General features: G+C 34.8%; 3 protein-coding genes and 1 pseudogene across 13 annotated transcripts in view; 1 reads left to right on the forward strand and 3 right to left on the reverse strand.

The window, feature by feature from the left end:
* Positions 1 to 9,088, forward strand: part of map7b (microtubule-associated protein 7b) — a 44,065-nt gene extending 34,977 nt beyond the window's left edge. For 8 of the 10 annotated variants that reach the window (XM_051096725.1, XM_051096720.1, XM_051096724.1 and 5 more), the window contains 8 exons: positions 1,010 to 1,254; positions 1,348 to 1,498; positions 1,595 to 1,763; positions 4,156 to 4,260; positions 4,347 to 4,388; positions 4,512 to 4,566; positions 4,655 to 4,793; positions 6,695 to 9,088. In XM_051096725.1, the coding sequence (XP_050952682.1) occupies positions 1,010 to 1,254; positions 1,348 to 1,498; positions 1,595 to 1,763; positions 4,156 to 4,260; positions 4,347 to 4,388; positions 4,512 to 4,566; positions 4,655 to 4,793; positions 6,695 to 6,908 (1,120 nt within the window). In that variant the 3' untranslated portion in view covers positions 6,909 to 9,088. The remainder of the gene's footprint in view (positions 1 to 1,009; positions 1,255 to 1,347; positions 1,499 to 1,594; positions 1,764 to 4,155; positions 4,261 to 4,346; positions 4,389 to 4,511; positions 4,567 to 4,654; positions 4,794 to 6,694) is intronic. The other 2 variants (XM_051096721.1, XM_051096723.1) reach the window with 2 other exon arrangements.
* A 1,884-nt stretch (positions 9,089 to 10,972) lies between these two features.
* Positions 10,973 to 12,446, reverse strand: LOC127154863 (chemokine XC receptor 1). The gene is made up of 2 exons (XM_051096731.1): positions 11,980 to 12,446; positions 10,973 to 11,898 (listed from the first exon to the last, which is right to left on the reverse strand). The coding sequence occupies exon 2, from the start codon at positions 11,888 to 11,890 to the stop codon at positions 10,973 to 10,975; it is 918 nt and encodes a 305-aa protein (XP_050952688.1). The 5' UTR covers positions 11,891 to 11,898; positions 11,980 to 12,446.
* A 4,252-nt stretch (positions 12,447 to 16,698) lies between these two features.
* Positions 16,699 to 18,673, reverse strand: LOC127154990 (chemokine XC receptor 1-like). Of its 2 annotated transcripts, none has more exons than XM_051096885.1 (2): positions 18,379 to 18,673; positions 16,699 to 18,153 (listed from the first exon to the last, which is right to left on the reverse strand). In XM_051096885.1, exon 2 carries the CDS (start codon positions 18,106 to 18,108, stop codon positions 17,173 to 17,175), a length of 936 nt encoding a protein of 311 aa, XP_050952842.1. In that variant the 5' UTR covers positions 18,109 to 18,153; positions 18,379 to 18,673; the 3' UTR covers positions 16,699 to 17,172. The 2 variants fall into 2 exon arrangements, with proteins under 2 accessions (XP_050952842.1, XP_050952841.1); XM_051096884.1 differs by having other exon boundaries at positions 16,699 to 18,164.
* A 2,269-nt stretch (positions 18,674 to 20,942) lies between these two features.
* LOC127154903 (chemokine XC receptor 1-like) lies at positions 20,943 to 22,184 on the reverse strand (annotated as a pseudogene).
* Between the last annotated feature and the right edge of the window lie 98 nt (positions 22,185 to 22,282).

The following is a 22,282-nucleotide window of genomic DNA, read 5'->3' on the forward strand; positions in this document are numbered from 1 at the left end:
TACGCACTGCATGGGGAAGACTGCTAAAAACAGTCAATAGGTAATTGCACTGTCCTGCTCAGATTGAGTCAACATCTCCTTCCTCTGTGCCTTTTTTGTCTCCCCCCTCTAAATACCTTATGAATGGTTCCCATGTTTTAATGAATTGATGTCTCTTATTCCGTATATATAGAACCGTATACGTTCTAGGTGAAGTGTCATTGTGAGTTCGTTGAGCCAAAGCTGAAAAGGAGGAGGCAATTTATTTTTTCAAAAAGTTAAAATAAGTTTTTTGGCCGTTAAACTTTATCATCACTTTTGATCAATTTAAAGCATCCTTGCTAAATTAAAGTATTGATTTCTGTAATTTCTTTCCAAAAATAAAAAAAAATAAAAATTATACTGACTCCAAGGTTTTGAATGGTATAGTGTATAATGTTACAAAAGCTTTTTATTTCAGATAAATGCTGATCTTTGGATCTTTTTATTCATCAAAGAATCCTGAAAAAATGTACTCAACTGTTTTAAATATTTATAATAATAATAATAATAATAATAATAATAATAATAAATTAAATAATTAATTAAATAGGCATATTCGAATGAATTCTGAAGGTCATATGACACTGAAGACTCGAGCAATGATGCTAAAAATGTATCTTGGATCACAGGAATAAATTACATTTTAAAATATATTTATTAAAATAGAAAGCAGTTTATTTTAAATATTAAAAATGTTTCCAAAATTACTGCTTTTGCTGTATTTTGAATCAAATAAATGCAGGCTTGGTGAGCAGAAACGAAAAACTTTATATATTTAAAAAATATGAAAAATCTTAATGTCCACAAACTTTTGACTGATAGTGTATATTTACTAAAACCTAAACTAAAATATATAAAGATAAAATAGAAAAACTATACTAAAATAGAACTAAGTTTAAATTATAAACTGGTATTCAAATAAATGTTCACTAATTTTATAAAGTACTTTTTGCTCACTGATTAATTTTTGTTGTTGTCTGTTCATCAGGGACTCTACTACCAAACCTCCTCAGAAGACACCTAACCCCAAAATCTCCAAGTCTCCACCTCCTCCAGCATCAATTCCTTTGTCTCCTAGTAACCCGTCCTTATCGCCAGGCAATCTCAGGCCCAACAGAGTGACATCAGAGAGCCCAAGAGCTACCCCAGAAGGAGAGGGGGCCAAAAAGGAGGATGCTGAACCTCCTAAAATTGAACCAGAGGCTCCTGCATCTAAACCAGAACCTTCTCCTGGTCTGTAATTCTGCACAGCCATTCATGAACCATTGAATTCAATTAAACTAGCATCATTTATTCTACTCCTGTGCTTCTTTTTTGTCTTTATAGAAGATTTGGGAAGTCCTCCAACAACACGGCCCTCTGCAGGCACAACGGATCCTGAAGAGGCATCACGTCTGCTGGCTGAGAAACGACGGCAGGCCAGAGAACAGAGAGAAAGAGAAGAGGAGGAGAAGAGACAGCAGGAAGAGGCTGAAAGGTGTGTGTGAGAGAGTTTCATTAGCTAAACCAAGCACTAAACACATATTTACTTTGAAATAATTTTTGAAATCATTATGTGCCTGTGTGCATGCAGGCGCAGCAGGGAGGAGATGGCTCGCAGGAAGGCAGAGGAGCGAGCAAAGAGAGAGGAGGAGGCGCAGCGGCAGGCAGAAGAGAAGAAGAGACAAGAGGAGGAGGCCAAGCGTTTAGAGGAGGAGAAAGCACAGAGAGAGAGAGAGGAAGCTGAACGCCTGCAGAAACAGGTACACACACAAACACACACACAATGGACTTATTCATTAATCATACCAGACAGATCAATAAACACTCAGTACTCACTATGTGTTTCAGTAAGATAAGATGTAAACATTAGGGCTGTAAATAGCTAATTAAATGCTAGTAAATAGCTAGTAAATGCTTGTAAAATTGTGATTAATCTCATGACATTTTGATAGATAATTCAACATTGACAAAAAATAATTATTTATGTGCACTACCATTCAAAAGTTTGGATTTTCTTAAGCTGCAAGTCAGCATGTTAGAATGATTTCTGAAGGATCATGTAACACTGAAGACGAGTGATAATGCTGAAAATTCAGCTCTGTATCACAGGAATAAATTATATTTTACAATATATTTAAATAGAAAACAGTTTTGAATTGTAATAATATTTCATAATATTACTTTTGGTCAAATCAGTGCAGCCATGATGAGCAGAAGCGACTTATAAATCATTGAACAATCTTTCCAACCCCAAACATTTCAATGGCAGTGTGTACTGTATATGTATATAATTTGCCACTCATTATAATGTCTTAAAGGAGAAGTCCACTTCCAGAACAACAGTTCACAAATAATTTACCCTCCCCCTCATTATCCAAGATGTTCATGTCTTTCTGTCTTCAGTCGTAAAGAAACTTGAGGTTTTTGAGGAAAGCATTTCAGGATTTTTCTTCATATAATTGACTCCATTGGAGCCCCGATTTTGAACTTCCAAAATGTAGTTTAAATGCAGCTTCCAAGGGCTCACAATGATCCCAGCCGATGAAGAAGGGTCTTATCTAGCGAAACAATCTGTCATTTTTTTCGGAAAAAAAAATTTGTATACTTTTTAAGCACAAAAGCTCATGTAGCACAGGTTCTGGGATGCACGTTCACAACGCTATGTACTGTCGTCGAAAGGTCAAGTAAGTGCAAGCAAAAAAGCAAAAAGTACAAACAAAAAGGTACACCGATGTCGGACGATTCTGAAGTTGTAGGAGAATATATGATGGAGTTTTTTGACATCCTCTATCTTTTTTTAGCCGGAGTACACAGACAATGAACTTAGACGTGATTCGTAGTAGTGATGGGAAGTTTGGATCATTTTACCGACTCAGACCTTTGAGTCTCATTCAGCAAAATGAACGAATCTTTTTTCAAGTCATTTCGTTCATTTTAGCAAAATATAATTTAAATGTTATGTGTTACTTCCCTAACACATCTACTGCTTACACAAACGTTGATCACACTACAAACAAGACAAAACTATAATGCTGTAACCTCTTATCTGACAAGTTCTTGGGTTTGAGTCGTTCGTTTATCACGTGACAGCCCCATAAGATGAATGAACGACTTGAAACAGGTGAACTAATTCCTGTACAGAACCTAATAGGATGTTGCGCATATGCGACTGAACGAATCACTCCCCGAGACGACTCGTTCTTTACAAGTCACATTAAAGGTTTGTTCAAAATGAACGAATCATTCAAGAACGACCCATCACTAATTTGTAGCATTGTGGACGCGCATCCCAGAGCCTGTGCTACACAAGCTTTTGTGCTTGAAAGGAGAAGTCCACTTTCAAAACAAAGATTCACATATAATGTACTCACCCCCTTGTCATCCAAGATGTTCATGTCTTTCTTCCTTCATTTGTAAAGAAATTGTTTTTTGAGTAAAACATTTCTTCATATAATGGACTGCTATGGTGCCCCGATGAACTTCCAAAATGCAGTTTAAATGTGGCTTCAAACAATCCCAAATGCGGTTGATCCCAACCGAGGAAGAAGGGTCTTATCTAGCAAAACAATCGGTTATTTTTATTAAAAAAATACAATTTAAATACTTTTTAATCTTTTAAGAAGTACCGACACAGTCTTTGCAAAGTGAACATTGAAAGAAGATCAAACACGCTTAACAAAAAAGTTAAAACAGCGATATAGGACGATTTCGAAGTTGAGGGAGAACATGAGATGGGAGTTTTTTGACATACACTAACTGTCATGAACAGGAACAAAAACAGTCCAGGCAGAGTAAGACAAGACAAAAGTATATAAATTGTAGTATTTTTATTAAAATAACTGATCGTTTCGCTAGATAAGACCCTTCTTTCTCATCTGGGATTGTTTACAACCGCATTTGGGATTGTTTGAATCCGCATTTAAACTGCATTTTGGAAGTTCGAGGCACCATATCAGTCCATTATATGAAGAAAAATGCTGAAATGTTTTCCTCAAAAAACAATTTATTTTAAGTAAATTATTTATAAATTGTTGTTCTGGAAGTGGAGTTTTCCTTTAAGTTTGGCAGCCTTAAACTAAATGCATGCTAATTTCAAACATTTTTATGTATAACATTTGTCCAAATGTATTTTTTGTGGCTCTGTTTATTCAGAAAGAGGAAGAGGAGGCTCGCCAGAAAGAAGAGGCAGAGCGTTTGCGTCTGGAGAGAGAGAAACACTTCCAGAAAGAGGAGGCTGAGAGAATGGAGAGAAAGAAGGTAAGATGATTTCATTTTATTGAGTGCTTTGTAAGGTAATGACATCAGGTTTTAATGTTATCTGAGCATATTCTTGTTTGTCACAGCGCCTTGAGGAAATTATGAAACGCACACGCCGATCTGATCAGGTAAGATGTAATATCTGCACAATTACCATCTTCTTTTCAGCGTTGTTTTCTTTAATTTGAAGAGAGCTGGTTTTTTACTAACACACGCACACATTTTCTGTCTCTTTACTTTCTGTTTTTAAGAAAACAACCCCACAGAAAAATGGTGATGCCAGTCAGCAGAGTGAACAGAATTCAGGTGATTTGTGATTTTTAAATTTACATGTGCACCAGTGTTTTCTCGCTCTAACATGACACGACTAACTTTCCATTCTTGTCTTTCTTAGCGAGTTCAGTATCCAGCATCCCTTCAGTGACCGTGTCGGCCCCTCAGGCTCCGGAGACTTCTGTGACAGAGCGTAGTGATAGTAACGGACACACGGGGCCCAGCTTCATTACACCTATACTGCCCACATCAGGTCACAGGTAAGACCAGAGTTCATTATGTCTTTTTTCTGTTGATAAGAAGTGCCTTTATAAAGTCGCAGAACGTCTTTACAACCACATCAAACAGGAGACTTTTCAGACATGCTCTCCAACTGCACATATTGAAGCACGAATGAAACGACGAGCATGCATGTCGATATTATCGTGGTCACATTACAGTATGAAACAATTTAGGTCTTCTGGTCAAAAAGTGTTATTTTTAAAATAAAAGTTATGTTTTGCACCATTATGCTTTGGCACGTTATCTGTCAAACAAACTAAAACCGAAATCACAACACTGCTTAATCCCTTTATCAAGTGTTTTCTCTGCATGTTTCAAAGCGAAGCGCACACATTATTGAGGCGATCAGCTCGTGATCCGGTGTTTTCCATGCTTCAGAACAGCTCTGTTCACTGTGAATGAATGCAGCTAACTCATTTATCGCATGTTTGGGAACGCAGCGGGCAACAGTTTTATTTTTGTGGCAAATGATTACAGCATTTCACTAGATTTGTAGTGATATGCGTTTTTGTAACCCTGTGTTCACTGAAGCTGGAGTTTTCAGTCAAAATAAAAGCTTAAAAGTGCAGTATGATTTGCTGACAGCTAGCGGTTTAAATGGGTAACGTTACTGCAGTCCAAATTCGAAATATCTCTGTAAAGTGTAGAAATTAGGAAAGAAGTATTGTAGTTTCCCTACTGTAGTGTAAAGCAAAAAATAATATACTTGTGAAATATTCATTTTCATTTATTTTACAGTCAAATTGTTTCACAATATATGGCTATTACTGCCATAGGAATAACAGTAATATAAAATTATTATTATATTCTAATTTGTTTGGCTTCCTGAAACACCAGTGTGAATGTAAATTAGACTGAGCCAGTATATTACACATAAACAAAGGTTGAGTCCCCTTTAAATTCCAGGTACAAGTCAGTTCACTAACTTTTTTCTGATTCAAGTTTTAATTTTGAACTCTCAAAGTTTTTTTTGTCCCCAAATCTTTGTCTTTTTTTTTTTTTTTTTTTTTTTTTTTTAATTATTGCAATAAATATCGTATCATGTCAGGATATAATCATATTGTGAGATTTTGATATTGTTTACAGTTAAACAGTGTTTAACTGTCAATTTCTGTATATTTCATATTTTCTGAAGGGCACAGGTAAATAATGGGTTTATGTAAAGATAATTTTAAGTTCATAATAGCTCTTAGTTATAGTGTAATATTGAATGACTATAGTCAATGGTTAAATATTAGGAAAAAAAGAACAATTTCTTAGAGACATCAATAATATCGGTATCAGTGAAACTCCCTTTCAGTCATACACATTATGTGAAAAATATACTATCTTTATGTTTCTACATTAATTTGATGATTAAATGTAATATAATTTCAATATAATAATTGTGATGAAGTGCAATTAATTGAAGAAAAAAAGTTAATTATTTAATTTTAGATATATAATTATATATATATATATATATATATGCAAATATATTTATTATTTATTAAGGATAATGACTGTAATTTTTGTTTGTGATATTTTTGTGATATTGGGATGCTTACTGCACATTTGTACCTGTTTTTGTTTTTTTTTTAATTGCTTTTATTTGTCCTCAAAGTCACTTTGAATAATTGTCTGCTATATGTATTAGTATAATACAGTAAGTGATTCTCTCCTGCCATCTACTGGTGACAGGACGAACTCCAACTTATTTTTTAATTTCCAAGCACTTTAGATCATTTGTTTGCAGGCAGTATGAGCACTATTTACATGTACTTTTATTAATTTAGTACACATTTTTATCCCAAATGACTTCTAATGACAACACAACAATATGCTTAATCAGAGAAACGCAAATTTATTTGTAATTTCTGACACCTTTCTTCACTCAAAGTGTGGCTCTCCAGCTCAAAGAAAACGGCGCTGTCACAGAGGCCTTTGAAGAGGTCATAGAGGTTCCCATGGGGACCAAACTGTCCCGTCAAGATGGAGACGGAGAGGAGGTGGAAAATGAAGAGGAGGAGAACAGAAAGGTTCCCTTATTGGCTTTCAAAGAGAACGGCAGCATGTATAATGTGAGTGGACTGGAGGAAAACCCGGCGCAGTAGAGTTCAGGTCAGTCTGGACACAACATGGACTGGGGGTGACATTCGATACCCTTTTTACCTTATTTAGATATTTTTGTTTTCCCATTATAGATGTATAAACATTTATAATGTTGGAAACGCAACATGCAACACAGGAAAGAAAGAAAACTGAGTCGGAGGGAGACCCCTAACTGTACGTCCCTTCATATGACACTTAGACACCTAAAATGGAAATTACAAAATTCTCTTGGCTTCTACTTTCTGTAATCAGCTCCTGTCTCCTCTAACTGAAGTGGTGCGCATTAGGAACCACATCTTCCGTCTTTTGGGGGGGACCACCATTGTGGTGACTAAAGTCACATCTAATACTTGAAGAAAAGTGTTGTTGCTGTTGTGAAATCTCCTGTGAAGTGCTAACCATAAGGAATGTGTGACAAGAGAATGATGTTTATTGTGTTTGCATAGATTTATGGCAAAACCTTGTAGTTTTGCTCTCGTTATGCCAGCAATTGAGTGGCTGAACTCTTAGTTTTATAATTACCGTTGAAATGAAGAGAACATATTTTCTTCCCTCTTTGTAAAGCTTGAACAGATTTTTGCCTCTTGAATTATGAATTTTGCTATGTTTGCAAAGACCTCGTCTCATTCCACCCCAACGTACGGCTCTCTGCGCAGTCCGAGCGAAGCAAAGCTGTCGTCCTAAAATTATATATATTTTTTTCTGATATGACTGGGTGAATCGAACTAACTTAGGAACATATCCATGATATATTTAACTCAAAATACATGGAAAAAAAGTATTTATACAGTAATTGTGAGAAAAATGATTATATATCATGTAGAATGTGAAGTAAGTACATTATGTAAATAGTTGTTCTACTGCCTATAATTAATGCTGATTCAAAAAAAACAAAAAAAAACAAACAATTTTATTACTTTTTCCATTAGATTTTGGGTTGAAATGTGACCTGGATGTGTTTTTGTGAGATTCACCCAGTTGTTGTTTTGAGTAGCATTAATCACAGACATCCAAAAGCAACTTTTGCTATAAAAACTTATGCATATATGAAATATAACGTCTATTTCATCAGTAGAACCCATACAAGCTAATCGTTAAAAATTGTTTGAACGTTAATAAAAGATGAACCGAATCTCTTTAAATTAAAATGCTGCTACCTATGTTTTTCCTCTGCCTTATCAGATGAAGTGAAGTTTTGAGGATTTGTTTGTAGAGCTGTTGTTAAAGGGCTGATTTTCTTTGTTTTGTTTTTGAAAGATCCTCTTTATCAATAAGCTTTTAACACATGCTGTCAGCCCTGTGAGTCCTGCTGCATCATATAGCCGTTTCCATCCAAGCCCTGTGAGACACCGCCATCAATATTTAATAGGGCTTATGGAAAACCAAGTATCCTATATAATGTAGGACATATTATAAAGCCATTTATCTCACAAACAGTGTACACTGTAAAAAGAAATTAAACTATTTGTTGAGTCAACTTAAAATCATTTGTTACCCTTAAGTTCAGTCAACTCAAAAAAGTTTAGTCAACTTGAAATGTTAAGTTGTACTAAGTGAAAACTTAAATATTTGAGTTTACAACACTAAAAAATTGGCTTTTTAACTTAAAAGCTGTGTTTGCTACCCGGCTGCCTTAAAATTGTAAGTTGAATCAACTCAAATATCTAAGTTGTCACTTACGTTTCAAGTTGACTAAACTTTTTTTTGAGTTGACTGAACTTACAATTTTAAGGCAGCGTGGTAACACATTATTTTAAGTTGTCTCAACAAATTGTTTTTTTACAGTGTAAGACTGTCTCTTTTTGTTGTAATCAGTATCAGTGGATGGTCAATGGACACCATGCAAAAAAGAACCAGGGATCAATTACATATCTCAAAATCAAGAAATTGTAAATCTTGATATGCAAACACTAAAAAACTATATATAAATATTGCACAACATCTGTTTGTAAAAGCGTGGGTGAAGGTTTAAAACGAGCACAACTTGTTTGTTGAGACGTCAGGGACAGATTTCTCAGTTAAGACTTATTAAAAGAGCACTTCTGATAAAGCACCCATGTGCCCTTGACCTAAGCAGCAGCACTGAGCACTACAAACTAAAAACTGAAGCGTTTTCTCCCAACCAAGTCGATCTATATGCATGTACAAATGATAAATCAATAAACTTTTTATCTGGAAATGACTAAGGCTGCTTTGTCCATGTGTCTGTGTCAAATGAAGTTGTCACAGTAAATTACATCTGATATTTTGCTGGCCTAGATTAAACTTTTGCATGTGGGATGATGTGATGTTTACATTCAGCAGTGGTTTGTATGGTGTCGATGTGAAGCTGGCATCCTTTTTTCCCCATGAGGTTTAGATGTTGAAGAAAACCATGTAAACATGCATTTTTTTCCAAAGAAGAATCTGGAAATTTTCAGTGGTTTTCAACAGCATGCCACAGAGGTGGTCAGTTAAGCTTATATTTAATGTGGACTATTTCTTTGAGATCATATAGGGGTCTATCATTTAAAAATCTGAGGTTTGAATGTTTTTAAAAGAAGTCTCACCAAGGCTGAGTGTATTTGATCAAAAATTCTGTAAAAGACAGCGAGATTGTGAAATATTACAATTTAAAATAATTTTCTATTGTAATATATTTTAAAATGTAAATTTTTCCTTTAATGCAAAGCTGAATTTTCAGCATCATTACCCAGTCTTCAGTGTCACATGATGCTCCAAAAATCATTCTAATATGCTGATTTGCTGCACATTTCTTATTATAATCAATGTTAAAAACAGTTATGCTGTTAATATTTTTGGAGACAAAATGTATCACAGTTTAAAAAACAGCATTTATTAGAAATAGAAATCTTTTGTGACATTATAAATGTTTTTACTGACACTTTTCATCAGTTTAATGCATTCTTACTGAATAAAATATTAAAGGAGAAGATTTCTTTACGACTGAAGAAACAAACATGAACATCTTGGAAGCCAAGGGGGTGAGTACATTATCTGTAAATTGTTGTTCTGGAAGTGAATTCTCCTTTAATTTCTTAAAAAAAAGACCCCAAACTTTTAAGGGGTTTGTGGAATCATTTCTGAATACTGGTTTAGTGATGTGGAAAATTCTGATTTGCATCACAGGAATAAATTATATTTTATATTTATATACAGTTGAAGTCAAGAGTTTACATACCTTGCAGAATCTGACAAATGTTAATTATTTTACCAAAATAAGAGGGATCATACAAAATGCATGTTATTTTTTTCATGTGGAAGATATTCCACATAAAAGACATTTACATATAGTCCACAAGAGAAAATAATAGTTGAATTTGACTCTTAATATTGTGTTGTTACTTGAATGATCCACAGCGGGGGGTTTTTTGTTTTGTTTTTTTTTTTTTTTAGTGATAGTTGTTCATGAGTTCCTTGTTTGTCCTGAACAGTTAAACTGCCTGATTTTCTTCAAAAAAATCCTTCAGGTCCCACAAATTCTTTGGTTTTTCAGCATTTTTGTGTGTTTAAACCCTTTCCAGCAATGACTGAATGATTGTGAGATCCATCTTTTCACACTGAGGACAACTGAGGGACTCATGTGCAACTATTTCAGAAGGTTCAGACGCACACGGATGCTCCAAAAGGAAAACAATGCATAAATTCAACTATTATTTTGTCTTGTGGACTATATGTAAACGTCTTTTATGTGAAATATCTTATTCAGGTCAGTACTATATAAAAAATAACATTCGTTTTGTATGATCCTTCTCATTTTGGTAAAATAATGAACATTTTGCAGATTCTTCAAGGTGTGTGTAAACTTTTGACCTCAACTGTATTCAATATATTTAAATAGAAAACAGTAATTTTAATAATAATATTTCACAATATTGCTGTTTTTACTGAATTTTTAATCTCATAAATTCAGCTTTGGTGAGAATTTGTTCAAAAACAAAAAAAGCACCACATTTTTTTAATAATAGTTTATCATAACGTTATGTCATACATCTTAAATAACCTGATATGCACTGTGAAAATTGTTGCATTTAATAAACACACCAAAAGATGGATCAGAATTGCTTTATTTTGAACACAATTTTTTCAATATTGTCTTCAGATGTTTCCGAAATCTTTCTCCAATCAGAGCATAAAGCACTGGGTTTAAGCAGCAATGTGAAAAAGCCAACAGCCGGCAGGCATAATATGCATAATCAAGACAAATGGATACATTACAATCTGTGAATGAAGACAAATCATAATCTTGCAGAATTCTTAAAAACATAACAATGTTGTATGGAGCCCAACTAATGAAGAATACCAGCCCGACACAGAATATGAGTCGGATAGTCTTGTGTCGCCGCTTTATTTGAGATTGAGCGACTGTCTGGAACATTCTTACCTGACAAAATCCCATGATGCAAAATGCAACCAGGAAGAAAACATTCTGTAAATAAACAGCGGCATGTTTTACCTGAATACTGTCAAATTCACAATAAAAACTCCCTTCGTGTTCTAAGACTTTGCTGTGAAGAGAGACTAAAAGTGCAGCTGTTCCACTCAAGAACCATATGATGAGAGGAGCAACTGAAAAGCATTTGCATGCCTCCCAGTCAGACAGAGGATGAACCACTGCCATGTAACGCTGAACGGTCATTAGAGTCAAGAACAACACGCTGCTGTAAAAGCCAGCGTAGAATAGAAACTTCACCGTTCTACAGCCAGCTTCTCCAAACGTCCAACCACAGACGAAGTACAAAGCCCAAAATGGAAGTCCAGACGTGAACAGCAGATCTGACAGAGCTAAATTGCAGATCAGGATGTTGATCAGCGATCTAAACTTCTCATACAGCACCAGGATGAGCAGAACCAGCAGGTTACCAATGCAACTAAACACAACCAGAAGAGTGAAGAAAACTGGAATTACAATAGATCCAACTCTGATCACTTCTTCTTTGTGACATGGTTGGTCTTCTGGATCATATGTATACTCTTCCGTCATGATGTTCTCTATATAATCATATTAATTTTGTCATTAGAATTGATTATGATTGTATTTATTAATCAAATAATAAAGAAAAACATTCTTACCCTAATTTTGTCTGGTCTCTTAGTAATATGATTTGAAACTGCCAAACTGAAACCAACTGGTAAAAAATTCCATGGCAAATTGAAGCTGATATTTAGTGACATCTATGTTTTGGATGGAATGTTTAAGTGTTTTATGTTGAATGGGAGGGTTACAGACGTCAATCTCAAAACTGCCATTTCTCTTTTCCTTTGTAAAAAATTATACTTTCATTTCACTTTTGCAGTGTAACCAGTTGTTCTTGTGGCAGTTCCTTAGTAACATTTTAGGGTAGTTGCCAGTTAATGGGAGTGTCAAAACAGTGTCACACTTTTTCATTTTTATGTTGAAAAGTTTAAAATATCTGTTTTCTATTTTAATATATTTTAAAACGTAATTTATTCCTGTGATGTCAAAGCTGAATTTTTAGCATCATTACTCCAGTCACATGATGCTTCAGAAGTCATTCTGATATTCAGATTTTCTGCTCAAACAGCTGAGTAGTATTTTTTTCAGGTTTCTTTAAATAGAAAGTACAGAAGAACAGCATTTATCTGAAATGGAAATGATAAATGTCTTTATCATCACTTTTGATCAATTTAAAGCGTCCTTGCTTGGTAAAAGTATTTGCTACTATAATAAAATTATACTGACTCAATACTTTTAAGTGGTATATTGTATAATGTTACAAAAGCTTTTTATTTCAGATAAATGCTGATTTGATCTTTTTATTCAAAGAATCCTGAAAAAAAAAAAAAACTTAACTGTTTTATATATTGATAATGTTACATTCCCAATCTCCCGTCTAGGGTCAGGGCAGGAGTAACAAATAAACTAAAGCGTAAAAAGAACTACTGAAAAAAAAAAAAAGAATGAAAACTAAAACGTGGAGGAATCACTCCAGTCCTCTGCCCCAGAAATACAATACAACACTTAACTTAGTTTGAGCGGTTTTATTTAGTAATTCACAAAATAAACAGGGAAGTAACGGTCTTCAGGAGAGAGCCAGGCCAAAACAACAAACAAAACAGCAGCTAACTAACAGGAGGAGTACTAAATAACCTACCTGGGTAAAAGAAAAGAAATAAACGACAAAGGCTTTCCTCAACTCCCTCACTAACCAAAAAACAGGGATAAACATCAAGTACAAACATAAAATGGCACCCTCTCCCTACAGCTTCCAACCTAAACTCAGAATAATCAAACAACAAAATTACAATACCTTCTAATACTTTAACAAATAAATATTAAATTAAAGTTATACACAACACTGCTGGTCAACCTGATTTCAATTAAAACTCTAAAGTTATAGTTCAACAGTTAACTTTTCAAGAGAATGCACCACAATCTACATAAAGAGAAAGAGTCAACACAGGTCTGGAGCAGGGGAGAAGTGAACCTCGCTCCACATTGCTTCTTTGCTCTTTTGTCTGGTTTGCTTCTCTGCAGCACACTCTCTGATGAGCACCACCTGTGGCTAATCTGCAACTGCCAAGCAAGCAGAGAGAGAGGGAGACAGAGAGCACACACAGGGAAACACCACCACACCCAAAATGGGCAGGGAAAACACACCTTAGTCATTAATATTAATATTATACGTCCTCAGGATGTAACAATAATAATACAAAAAAATTTTCTTAGAATGATTTCTGCAAGGATCGTGCGACACTGAAGACTGAAGAAAATGTAGCTTTGATCACAGGAATAAATTACATTTTAATATATATTCAAATACAAAGCAGTTATTTAAAATAGTAAACATATATCAAAATTTTAATCATGCTGTATAGGATCAAATAAATGCAGGCTTGGGTGAGCAGAAGAGACTTCTTTAAAAAACATCTTACTGTTCCAAAACTTTTGACTGGTAGAGTATGTTATTTTTTTTTAAAGGTGATAATGTTTTGCAGGGATTACATGTACAGTATGTAGGCTACAAACATACTAATATTGTTGATATTAATCTGTTAAAAATTACATTTAAAAACAATAAGACTGGCATGAACTCAAATCTTCCATTTTCCTGTTTATGTAGGTTAGTGATGATGCTGTGCTTCCTTCCACAGACCACAATTTGTCACGTGAAAAAAAAAAAAAAAAAAGTGAATTTCCAGTCATAACACATTTACAAAACCAAAACTGCATAATTCTGCGTATTTACAAACAGTTTTTATGGTTTGCTTAACAGTAATTTTGAGTAGGAGTGTTTGAAGTTCACAGCACTTCATTCACAACATTTTTCCGCTCTAAGTAAAAACTGGTTTCTGTTGTGTGTTCGAATTAGAACATGCTTTTACACAAAGATAGCATTTAAATATTTTGCATTTCAGATGTTCTTTGTAATTTGTCTAATAAATTCATCCCATTCGCCAAAATCTGTCAATCTTCAGCATTTGTTTTCATACATTTTTAGGAGAATTTGCTGAAAATTTTACTTACACTTGCTCACAAATGGATCCGCTGCAGTGAATGGGCGCCATCAGAATGAGAGTCCAAACAGCTGATGAAAACATCACAATAATCCACAAGTAATCCACACAACTTCAGTCCATCAGTTAACGTCTTGTGAAGAAAAAGTTGCATGTTTGTCCTCTCACATCAAAATCCACTAAATTAATTGTTTGGATGTGTTTTGGACTGTTTTTCGCTTGTAAATGGTGCTGTGCATATTTTTCTCCTGATTCAGATTAGATGACTTTTTACTGGACATGGAATTACACATTTTTTTCTGAAATTAGTTGCGATTAATCCCACCTAACATTACAACTTTTATAATGCAATAATTTCGCATTCCATCTTCAAATTTATGTAGAAACAACATAAAGAAGTATATTTTCGGTATTTAATCCCATTTTTTTATGACTGTAGGCAAGTATCACTGATACCAACTGATGTCTCTCTGACTTTTTTGCTAATATTTAACCATTATACTATGGCCATTCAACATTACAGTATAATTGAGAACTTTCAATTTAACATTTATTAGACGTAAGTTTTAAGTGAGCTTAAAACAATCTTCACATAAACCCATTATAACAAACACTAACATCTAAATTCATTAAAAAATAATGCTTAAAAACTTCAGAAGTTATTGATCTCCTTATTTTGTTTAAGTTTGTTCTTTGATTAACAGACATCACAGCAGCTGGTTATTAGGATATTTTGGCTGTGGTTACTTTAAAAACTTCTGCTGCTGAACTTGAAGCGGCTCTGACTCTGTTTTAAATGTGACTCTTAAATAATAAACACTTACATGCCCAATTTTAACAGTTTAACAGTTTTACTTTTTTGTAACTTCAGTGAGGTAACTGACGACATAACTATGACTAACTGCATACTCGTAGCTTCATTTGGGTTTGACTATGATACAGCGCTTCAATGGGGTATTTATGGGTTTCAGTCATGTGACTTTTTTTGTCATGGCTGCCATCTTTAGGAGCTTGCATAGCCTCTCCTTGGTGATTGGAAACCAACACTTCACCAACAACGAAAAACAATTTTTTTTTTTTTTTTTTTTTTTTTTTTTTAAGATTTGTTTTCACTGACATGACCAGACAACATCTCATCTGACCACAGTTCAGCATCATCAGTACCGTTTCTGCGCTCGTTTGACTCGCGCCTGACGTGAGGTGACGGTTAGCGCGCGTCTAAATAAACGCAATTCTTTAGTGGTTGTGGGTGGGGTGGCCAAACCTAGCCCCGCCCCTGCGTTAATTGTGTTAAATATTTTTAACGCGTTAAACTGAAGAAATTAATCGCCTGCAGTCCACTTCCAGAACAACAATTCACAAATAATTTACTCACAACTTTGTCATCCAAGATGTTCATGTTTTTCTGTCTTCAGTTGTAAAGAAATTGTTTTTTGAGGAAAATATTTCAATGCAGCTTTAAAGGACTCTAAACGATCCCAGCTGAGGAAGAAGGGTCTTATCTAGTGAAACGATCTGTCATTTTTTTCTGAAAATAAAAATTTGTGTACTTTTTAAGCACAAAAGCTTGTGTAGCCCAGGTTCTGGGATGCGAGTCCACGTACTATTGAATCATGTCGAAAGCACGCCGAACGTAGGTGGAACCACAGACCCAGTGTTTACAAAGCGAGAGCACAAAGACTAAAAAAAGTGCAAGTAAACAAAATGGTACAACGATGTCGGATGATTCTGAAGTTGTAGGAGAAAATAACCTTTTTTGAGCTGGAGTACACAGACGATGAACTTAGACATGGTTCGTAGTAGTGATGGGAATTTCAGATCATTTTACCGACTCGGACCTTTCAGCCGAAGACTCGGAGTCTCGTTCAGCTAAACGAATTAATCGTTTTTTCAAGTAATTTAGTTAATTTTAGCAAAATTAGCATCACATGACAGCCCCATAAGATGAACGAACAACTCAAAACCTGAAACAGGTGAGCTAATTCCAGTACAGAACCTAATAGGATGTTGCACATGCGTGACTGAACGAATCACTCCCCAAGACGACTCGTTCTTCCCGAGTCATATTAAAGATTCGTTCAAAATGAACGAATCGTTCAAGAACGACCCGTGGACGCGCATCCCAGAGCCTGTGCTACGTAAGCTTTTGTGCTTAAAAAGTATACAAATTTTTATTTTTCGAAAACAATGACTGCTCATTTCGCTAGATAAGACCCTTCTTCCTCGGCTGGGATCATTTAGAGCCCTTTGAGGCTGCATTTAATCCATTATTTGGAGGAAAAATCCTGAAATGCTTTCCTCAAAAACCATAATTTCTTTACGACTGAAGACAGAAAGACATGAACATCTTGGATGACAAGGGGGTGAGTAAATTATTTGTAAATTGTTGTTCTGGAAGTGAACTTCTCTTTTAACGCACTAATTTTGACACCACTAGTGTAGACTACTTTATTTTAGCAGAAAGCAGCAGTTTGAAGATAAAAATGTCTTTGTGATGGATTACTTACAAACACTTAGTTGTTCATCAGCTGTTTGGACTCTCATTCTGAGGGCACCTATTCACTGCAGAGGATCCATTGAGCAAGTGATGTAATGCTATGAAGAAACAGAAATACATCTTGGATGGCCTGAAGGTGAGTACATTTTCAGAAAATTCTCATTTTTTGGTTGAACTATTCCTTTAAGCACCCAACTTTTCTCTTTCAGGTCTAGCTTATCTTACCAAGAAGTTGAAATATTGTGATAAACAGTTAATAGTTCTGAGACATTATTCACAGACTTCAATTTTTACACAAAACTTCCTTGTCTTGTAATGTCTTGTAAAGTATTACAGAACCTTGCATCTAAAACTAAAATCACTGGGTTTATGCAACAGTGTGTAAAAGCTAACATTCGGCAAGCATAATACGCATAGTCGATTCTTTTGCTTACTTCACAGTCTGTAAAAGGATTAATAGTCAAAGATTTTAGGAACATGACAATGTTATATGGAGCCCAACCAATAAAAAACACCAGCACGATAAAAAATGTCAGTCTAACAGTCTTGTTAGTCTGTGGTTTTGTAATCGTCCGAAGCATTGTCCCATAACAGTAACCCATGATTACAAATGCAATGAAGAAAAAAGCATTCTGAAAATACGCAATGCCAGATTTCCATTCAACACTGCCATATTCACAGTATTGATTGTCAGATTCAATCATGACTTTACTATGAAGTGAACTGAGCAGTGCAACCGTTCCACTCAGGATCCAAACGATAAAAGGAGAGACTAAAAAGCATCTGGATTTCTTCCAGTCAGACAGAGGATGAACCACTGCCATGTAACGCTGAACGGTCATTAGAGTCAAGAACAAAACGCTGCTGTAAAAGCCAACATAGAACAGAAACTTCACAGCTTTACAGCCAACCTCTCCAAATGTCCAACCCCAGATGTAATACGAGGCCCAAAATGGAAGTCCAAAAGTGAACAGCAAATCTGACACCGCTAAATTAAGGATGAAGACATGGGTCAGGGTTTTGAGGCTCTCGTAGAGTTTAAAGATCACCAGAATGAGCATGTTACCGATGCAGCTCAACACGACCACTACTGTGAAAAAGATTGGAATAACAACAGATCCGACTTTCACCACCTCCTCTTTGCGACACAGCTGGTCGTCATAGTCGCTGTTGTAGTCGTAGTAGTCACTGTCCATCGTATTCTCATCAGTCATGTCAATATCCATTTGCAATCGGATTTGTCCGGGTTCAATCCTTTTTCTCTTTGTTCACTGAAAAAATACTTTGAAACGGTTTTCACTTAGAATTTGCTTGTGGAGTTCAAAGATAATTACAAAGAAAGTGTAAGTTACACATTTACTTAAAATCGAAACTTTTATGTAAATCATTAAAATAATTTTTGACAGTATAAAGGATGTATTTAGGCGACATAAGGAGGAAAAAGTGAAGTTATACCATTCAGTTTAAATAGTCAAATGAATATATAAATGACTTACCTGAATTCTTGATGTGGACCACAGTGACGATCAGAACAGCACTTTAACCGTTCAATGCAGTCGACCACAGTCTCTAGTATAAAATAAACTGGAATTTCATCAGCTATGTTAACTATAATAACTAAAGTTCAAGAGAATGCACCCACTCAGTGAATTACAAAAGCAGCATTATTGTTCTGGTGATTGTGATGTTTGTGTGATAGGTAAATAACATACATCCTCCCTCAAACCTCAAGACTCTGAATCATTTCATCTTACATGCTCAGAGGAAGCTGAAGTGGCTTTGTGATCTTTATGCTCGAAGTAACCGCTCTGCTTAAACTGTTTTGTAATGAGGCAACAAATGGCATAAGAAAGTCACCTGCTTTCTTATGAGCAAAAGACCCAAATCATGTCATGTGTCTGCTCTAGCTTCATAACAGTCACATGTGCTTAAATTTTCCAAGAAAACAAATTTTGCAATCGAAAGTCATTATCATTTGGGTTGAAACTTCATTTACTTGAGAGAAACCAACACTTCAAAATATATGATGGACATACACTTTTTTTTTTTTTTTTTTTTTTAATAATACCATTAAATTTAAATGAGACACAGCTTATATAGGCCATTCTACAGAATTGGTTCAAAGTCAGTTGGAAACTATGTTTCAGTCATTATCAGACATCGAACATGACAGAATTTTGAACTCACATACTAGAACACTACTAAAACATACTAAAATACTAAAAAGTTGCATAACTAATCTAAAATTTTGTTTATTTCCCCCAAATAAAGGATTATGTGTTCCTTTTTCTCACTACCGAAGCAATAATGACATGTTTCTGTCGTGACTGTTACGGCAGTGACAATTTTATGGGATAACACCAAAAAAGACAAAGATGTCACTATACTGAAACTTTACCAAATGTTTTGTTAGTGACAATTGTAGATACTTTTGAACCTAGCTCAAAGATGCCAATCGACACATGGTTAACTAACACAGTTCTGAACAGTTGTACACATATAAAAACTAAATGTAATGGAATAACTCTGAAAAAAAGTGTTTAATTAAAGTGTTTAATTAAATTAGAAAAATGGTGTTCGGTAGTGGCATTCTTTGAAGTTACACACAAATGTTCATAAAACGAACACATTTACCTCAAAATGATGGGGCGTATATACTCACCATATAGCTATGAGAGAGAGGGACACATAAATATTTCCTAATCATAAATGTAGGGGTGTTAAAATCAGTCTCAGCCAATGGACTAAAACATACACTGTTTTGGTAGTGACTTGAAAATGCAGGACACTTAAAGAAAAAAAAAAAAATATATATATATATATATATATATGTGTGTGTGTGTGTGTGTGTGTATGTATGTATATATTATATATATATGTATATATATATATATATGTGTGTGTGTGTGTATGTATATGTATATATATGTATATGTGTGTGTGTGTATATATCTATATATATCTATATATATCTATATATATACATATAAAAAGTCTTAGGCCACTAGTATTTTCATCAGCTAAAAAATGGTTTAAAGTCAGTTAAAGTCAGTCTTTTGCTGTAGTGTGTCAGTAGGAAATATCAGATTACATTTCTAAAGATTCATTTTGCCATTAATTATAATAATCCAGTGAGATTTTTGTATGGAGCACAGGCTGTTGTCAGACTCCTTGTGCAAACAGAGATCTGATCTCTCCATCATTCAATCCAGTCTGTCTTAAGAAACAGCAAAAACGGAGACAGACTAAATCCAGAAGAACTGTGGCAACATCTCCAAGATGCTTTAAGAGACCTACACCTACAAAGCTACAGTACTGTTAACATTTTTAGGCAGTTAGGCACATAAAATGAGGATGCTGTCAAAAACAATGTCATAAATAGATTTTCTTTATCAAAGAACTTCTATTAACTAAAATAAATAAGCATTTGATGTGACCATCAGCAGCTTTTGCCCTATGTGCACTTATGCATAGTTTTTCCGGTAGCTCTGCAGGTAGGTTATTTGAAACATCCTGGAGATGTTGCCACAGTTCTTCTGGATTTAGTCTGTCTCAGTTTTTCTGTTTCTTCATGTCATTCTCACCATGGATGATGGTCAGATCAGATCTCTGTGTGGAGCACTGGCTGTTGTCAGACTCCTTGCGCAAACGAAAATCTCACTAGATTATTACAATTATTGGCAAACAGAATGTTTGTAAATGTAAACTGATATTTTTTACTGACTTTTGCACAGTACTGTATATATATGTACATATATGTATATGTGTGCGTATATATATATATATATATATATATATATATATATAAACATCTTATCATATAAATAATTTAGTGGGTACTTGCAATTTCTGGCTGTCAGATTGGACTGGTGAGTGTGTTCTGGTCAAGAGGTAGTTGAGGATGCATTATGATCGGTTCTCAGTGTAATGTAAACCCAATCTAACTATTGTATCTTTATTCACCATATAAATCCCTGCTCACTCAGTCTGAGGGCTGTCAGAAAATAATAGATGAACAGTTTTGACAAGTTTATTTGAACCTGACAGTAAGTGGCAATATTTAAAACTGTTTATTTAGAAACACGTTTCCTTGGATTTCCTCAAAACGATTACGGAACCTTGCATGTACAAAAGATAAAATCGCTGGGCTTATGCAACAGTGGGAGAAAGCTATCATTCGCTGAGCATAAAATACAGCATAGTTGAGTGTTTTGCTTTCTTCACATTCTGTGAATGGATGGTTGGTTACAGACTTTAGGAACATGACAATGTTATATGGAGCCCAACTGATAAAAAACACTAGTGCAATAAAAAATGTTAGTCTAACAGTCTTGTGTCTCTTTTTAGTGTGTGATTTTCTAATTGTTCGAAGTATTCTGCCATAAAAAAAAAAAACATGATTAGAAATGCAATGAAGAAAAAGGTATTTAGAAAATAAACAAAGGCAGATTTCCATTCAACACTTTCATAAACACAGTACTGGCTGTCAAATACTGTCATGACTTTAAGTGAATTGTGCAGTGCAATTGTTCCACTCAGGATCCAATGATAAAAGTAGTGATGGAAGATCTCTCCCAGTTGGACAGAGGATGAAGCACTGGCATGTAACACTGAACGGTCATTAGAGTCAAGAACAGCACACTGCTGTAAAAGCCAACAAAGAACAGAAACTCCATAGCTTTACAGCCAGCCTCTCCAAATGTCCAACCCCAGATGTACAAGGATGAAAACAGAAGTCCAAAAATGAAGAGCAGATTTGACAGAGTTAAATTGAGGATGAAGATGTTGGTCAGGGATTTGAGGCTTTTGATGAGCGCCAGGAAAACCAGAACGAGGATGTTACAGATGCAGCTCAACACAAACACTGATATGAAAAAAAAAGGATCAATGGATCCGATTTTTACCACATCCTCTGTGTTACAAAACACGTCTTCATAAAATGGGTCGTAGTAGTATGTTGTATTCTTATCAGTCATGTTGTTCTGCAGTTGCAAACTGGGCCGATCAGATTCGTCCAGGTTCAATTCTTTGCTCTTTGTGTAAAAAAAACCAAACTTTGGAGTAATTTTCATATACAATTTGCTTGTTAATTAATTACAAAGAAAGTTAAGTTATACCAGTCAGTTTAAGTTTTATAACTAAGTCAAATGAATATATACATGACTTACCAAAATTCTTTATGATATTGATCTTGTAGAGCGCAATGATAATCAGAATAACGCAGTAACTGATCTCTGCTGTCTACCAAAATCTCTAGTATAAAATGAGCTGGAATTTCATGAAATATATAATTAGATTAACCAGCTATAACATAAAAAAAACAGTTATAAAAACATACCCAATCAATTAATTAAAAAGAGCATTCTGAGTGAAGTTTGTATGTTGGGTAAGTAACGTACA

This window comes from Labeo rohita, chromosome 23 (genome assembly GCF_022985175.1).
Source record: "Labeo rohita strain BAU-BD-2019 chromosome 23, IGBB_LRoh.1.0, whole genome shotgun sequence".
NCBI lineage: Eukaryota > Metazoa > Chordata > Actinopteri > Cypriniformes > Cyprinidae > Labeo > Labeo rohita.